The sequence below is a fragment of the Sapajus apella genome, unplaced genomic scaffold (genome assembly GCF_009761245.1).
Source record: "Sapajus apella isolate SASKATOON/1434 unplaced genomic scaffold, GSC_monkey_1.0 scaffold163, whole genome shotgun sequence".
In the NCBI taxonomy this organism is placed as follows: Eukaryota; Metazoa; Chordata; class Mammalia; order Primates; family Cebidae; genus Sapajus; species Sapajus apella.
In genome coordinates this window covers 2,265,775-2,271,170 of record NW_022437103.1, presented here as the reverse complement: position 1 = coordinate 2,271,170, position 5,396 = coordinate 2,265,775, and the positions used below count along the sequence as shown (strand labels likewise).

Sequence of the window (5,396 nt, the reverse complement as noted above, 5' to 3'; positions counted from 1 at the left end):
TTTCACTCATGTTACCCAGGCTGGAGTGCAATGGCGCGATCTCGGCTTACGCAACCTCCACCTCCTGGGTTCAGGCAATTCTCCTGCCTCAGCCTCCTGAGTAGCTGGGATTACAGGCACGCACCACCATGCCCAGCTAATTTTTTGTATTTTTAGTAGAGACAGGGTTTCACCATGTTGACCAGGATGGTCTCGATCTCTTGACCTCGTGATCCACCCGCCTCGGCCTCCCAAAGTGCTGGGATTACAGGTTTGAGCCACCGCACCCGGCAATGAACAGTTTTTTAAGCAGGTTGTGTAATGTTTTTCATGGATTGGTTTATACATAGTTTGGCTGCTTCTTGCTAATAATGAAGGGTTTTCTCTCCTGATATTGTCTGAGAATCTGTTTATTATAGATGAGGTTAGATTACCTTTGGAAAGATACTTCTAGTTAATTTCTGTCCTATATAATTAGTTGAATTCACCTGTGAAGCATGTGAATTTTATTTGATCTTTTTATTTTTTGAGCAGCTCTGTGAGAATATTCTCAAGTCTAAAGTCCTCACCCTCTTCTCCTATTCCCCCCCGGTCCCCCAATGAAACACACACATACATTAAACAGTACAGTTTGTTATTTCAGGTCTTTTTCTTTGCATTTATGAAAGTAGGCCGGGTACACTGGCTTACGCCTATAATCCCAGCACTTTGGAAGGCCAAGGCGTGTAGATTACTTGAGGCCAGCCTGGCCAACATGATGAAACCCTGTCTCTACTAAAAATACAAAAATTAGCCAGGTGTGGTGGCATGTGCCTATAATCCTAGCTGCCTGGGAGGCTGAGGTACGGGAATCACTCGAACCCAGGAGGTGGAGGTTGTAGTGAGCTGACATTGCACCACTGCACTCCAGCCTGGGCAACAGAGTGACTGTTTCATTTAAAAAAAGAAAGAAAGAAAAACGGGTGTGGTGGCTCACATCTGTAATCCTAGCACTTTGGGAGGCTGAGATGGGCAGATTTCCTGAGCTCAGGAGTTTGAGACCAGCCTGGGCAACATGGTAAAACCCCGGTGAAACCCCGTCTCTACTAAAATAGAAAAAAAAAAAAAAAAAAAAAAAAAAAAAAAATGTGCACACAAATGTTTCTGTGTAGCTTTTGCCAACCTTACCTTTCTTCTTTCTTTCTGGGGGTGAGGTGGGAAATGGACAGCATGCAGAGTGAATGTGGAAAGAGAATAACCATGTGTTCCAAGGATCTTGTAAAAGTTTGCACCAGGATGTGTGTCAAAACCAACAACATTGTATGAGGTGCAATCTCATGTTTTCTTCCAGCTGACCAGTATTTCTTGCACTGTTTTCCTCAGATTAATGTAACCACTGTGCGGGAATATCTGCCAGAAGGAGACTTTTCAATAATGACAGAGATGCTAAAAAAATTTTTGAGCTTCATGAATCTTACTGTGAGTAGCTTTTATTGGAGCTTATATGATTTTAAATTTAAGTATAATACATTGACAGAAATAAAAACACTATGGCCATAGCGAGTGGGAGCAAAAGGGATTTTCTTTTAATTTTAGTAATTGTGCTCTATTTCTTCAAGATAATTATTGCATGTTATGGCAAATAACTTTATCAAACCCGCAATTTAAACTCAGTATACTTTGATTTGTAGTGTTCAGTTTAGTAAATCTAGAAGTAAACTTTTATTTAATACTTCTTAAAATCTGTTAAATATTAACTATTACTTCCTTTCCCCTTCACCCCCCTTTCAGTGTGCTGTTGGAACAACTGGCCAGAAATCTATCTCTAGAGTGATTGAGTATTTGGAACATTGCTAGCTGCTTTCCCTTTGCTTCAGGTGCTCGGTAATGCTGGAGCTATCTTTAGACAAAGACAAGTCAAGTCATGAAAGAAGTCCTTGAAGATATACCAAGAACATTCATCAATATCATTCATGTTTGGATTTTTAAGGCCACCTGATTTCATCGTCACGCATTCAGCATTTGCTAAATGACAGTTACTACATCAATCTGCAACTATCAAAAATGAGGGAAAAGGTTCAGGCTGTTAACAATTCCATGCAGTATTTAAATACATTTACTTTGGCAGAGTTTATACCCTCCCCTTGTTCTCTTGCTTTATTCTGGGCAAGTTTTAAGGGGAAAATTTGTGCTGCTGTTAGTGCAACTGCTGTGTATGTTGAGCCACTGTTGTCATGCCAGCCAGGTGCAAAGGCAGCTTAGCTACTGAGGTAGCGAATGTTCTGAGGACATTCTAGACAACAGCTTAGTTCCTTTTTCAGGCTCATTTGCTTTTGCTTTTTTGTTGAATGATTCCAATCGTAAATAAAGCTTTTAATAATTTTGTGAATTTTTTGGTTGCTGTTCCCTGAACTACTGTCTATATTTAAAATTAGATGGAATCCAAAGATACAAGGGATTAATAGTATATTTTTTTATTCTTGATTAGGTTTGGGTTATTGAACTGTTTTTTATTTTTGAGACCACAACCATATTCAATATCATACCATAATGTGTCATAGCTATAGACACAAGAAAACAAGTAACACTTTGAGGGAATATTATATAAGATGATATGCCCTGTTAAAGGAGGAAGCAAAATAGTCAAACCCAGGGTAGTTTACACGTAATGCTAGGGAGGCTCTTAAAACATTAAGTTTTGAGGAAAGACTCTCTGGATATATTTTCTAATGTTCAATACCGTAAATATAAGGAAGCTAAAACACCAATGTGGAATTCATGTTTCCAGATAACATGTATATTCTTCTATAGAGTGACAGGATCAATTGCATAAGCGCAAAGCCTTAAATTGCTGGTTTAGAGAAGACCCTTTTTTCATTCAGATTCTTTGTTCATAGAGCAGTTGTTTGAAAAACAGTTAATGGAACACAAAACATTTTATAGATTTAATTTCACAACATTGCAAATTTTTCTTGTGTTAATTATTTTTCAGACCATTGGTTATACTTTTTTTTTTTCCTTTTTATTGATTGGGCCTGAATACAGGCTTTCTAGAGATCTTTTTCATTAATACTTCTTAAATACCTTTCAGGTAGTTATATCATGTTTCTTCATTGGATTTGAAAAACTTGAAGCCATAAAAATATTTGTTTGGTGTGTATTGGGGAAAATAGCTAAAAGTCTAATTTTTACCCATTTAGACTTTGTTATTTCCTTGTATAAAGTGACAAATCGGGGCTCTTGTATCAGTGCCAGCTGTAATGTTTTTAAATGCAGTGGCTGCCTTCTATTGTCTTCCTATTTTTGATAATGCAGATTGTTGGGAAATCTATGAGGAAGTAACTGATTCCAGGCAAATTGTTTTCTTCCTTCTACCCACCCCAATCCCTACCCATCACCTTTTAAGAACATAGTACGCCAGTGTAACGCGGGAACCATTGAGATTGTATTTGCCCTGAGTATTAAAGCTAGCTTAGCAAGATATTTTTAAAAGCATATTGGTAAACGATACCCATAAAATTAAATTAGATATATTTTGTTTAATTATTTTAAAATGCAAAATATATTGATATTTATTAATCATTGGATTTAGGAAAAGGGACAGATTTTTGGTGAACCTGACTTGTGGCAGATGGTAAGGAATATTATAAAACATTTGGATAAGAGCAATCAGGGCGAACTACATTTTTCTGTTACACTGGTAATCATTTGAGAATTGATTTACCTCAGTGTTTAACAGTTTTTTGTTTTATTTTGTTTTTTAAATAATAACTAATTGTCAAACACTGATAGAGATGCAGATTTTGGTTGGGGGAGGTGGTGGGGGAGATAATCACTTCACCAACTGCAGTGCATTTGTGTGTTTTTAACCCTCAGAGAACTCTGCATTTTAGGGTACTTGAGGCTGACTTGCAAATTAACTAAAGTTTTAAAGTAACCTTTTTTTCCATTGTAAATATTTCTGTAAATACTACCAATTGGAAATTAGAACAGTAGAGTACTTTTCTGAATCCAATCCTATTTTTATTTTATACAGTATTTCTCAGCTGTGATCTTTGGAGCAAAAGCCAACGGCAGGAAAAAATAGTTTGTACCAGTTTCATGAAGTATGTCTTTGGGTTTTTGTAAATAATTTTAACTCAAATAAAATTGCTACTTTCAATACACATGTTGTCTTTAACATAAGTCTATTGACCTATTTTGGAGGACAAAGTGCCACAAACTATATAGCTGACTCTAATGGGAAATACAGTGTCACTTAACACACATTTAACCAGTTTTTGTTAAACACTACGTATTTCTTCATGTTTTTAATAATACTCACCTGAATATGATGTTAGGCCGATTAGGGACTGGATTTTCAGTTGGGCCCGTGGCATACTTGCTGTGCTGAATTAGGTATTTTTTGCTCCTATGAGTATGAGCCAAACTTCTTTGCGTCTGAGGTTTTCTTTTTTGTTTGTTTGTTTGTTTTTTGAGACAGAGTTTCACTCTTGTTACCCAGGCTGGAGTGCAATGGCGCGATCTCGGCTCACGCAACCTCCGCCTCCTGGGTTCAGGCAGTTCTCCTGCCTCGGCCTCCTGAGTAGCTGGGGTTACAGGCACGCACCACCATGCCCAGCTAATTTTCTGTATTTTTAGTAGAGACGGGGTTTCACCGTGTTGACCAGGATGGTCTCGATCTCTTGACCTCGTGATCCACCCGCCTCGGCCTCCCAAAGTGCTGGGATTACAGGCTTGAGCCACCGCGCCGGGCCGCGTCTGAGGTTTTATAGTGCTTTTTAGTTTTTCAGTTTTCTTCTTAGTTGTCAGCCTTTAGGGTTCCTGCATTTACCACAAGTAGATTCCTCAACCTCTTCTTACTGCTTTTAGCCACAAAACTAGATTGAAGGATCTTTCCTGGGAGTTTCCATCTATTCTCCCCACTTAAACATGACCATGTAAGGTGGTTTCAGGATGCAGGCTATGGATAGAAAGACAAATCACACATAAAATTTGAATCCTTTTTCTGATACATGTTTGTTGACTTTGAGTAAATTCTTGAACCATTAAGAAAATGAAGAGGGCTGGGCATGGTGGCTCACGCCTGTGATCCCAGCACTTCATGAGGCCAAGGCAGGCAGATCACTTGAGACCAGGATTTGAGACCAGCCTGGGCAACTTAGTGAGACTTTCCCTCTCCCCACCTTATCTCTACAAAAAAATAAAAATAAATGAGCTGGGCATGGTGTTTGTTTTGTTTTGTTTTGTTTTTTTGAGTCGGAGTTTTGCTCTTGTTACCCAGGCTGGAGTGCAATGGCGCGATCTCAGCTCACCGCAACCTCCGCCTCCTGGGTTCAGGCAATTCTCCTGACTCGGCCTCCTGAGTAGCTGGGATTACAGGCACGCGCCACCAGGCCCAGCTGATTTTTTGTATTTTTAGTAGAGACGGGGTTTCA

General features: G+C 38.8%; 1 protein-coding gene across 7 annotated transcripts in view; it reads left to right on the top strand.

Moving 5' to 3' along the window:
• WAPL (WAPL cohesin release factor) overlaps nucleotides 1–4,124 on the top strand; it is a 102,166-nt gene extending 98,042 nt beyond the window's left edge. For all 7 annotated transcript variants that reach the window (XM_032266945.1, XM_032266943.1, XM_032266947.1 and 4 more), the window contains 2 exons: nucleotides 1,342–1,437; nucleotides 1,750–4,124. In XM_032266945.1, coding sequence (XP_032122836.1) covers nucleotides 1,342–1,437; nucleotides 1,750–1,815 — 162 coding nt within the window. In that variant the 3' untranslated portion in view covers nucleotides 1,816–4,124. The remainder of the gene's footprint in view (nucleotides 1–1,341; nucleotides 1,438–1,749) is intronic.
• The last annotated feature ends 1,272 nt before the right edge of the window (nucleotides 4,125–5,396 follow it).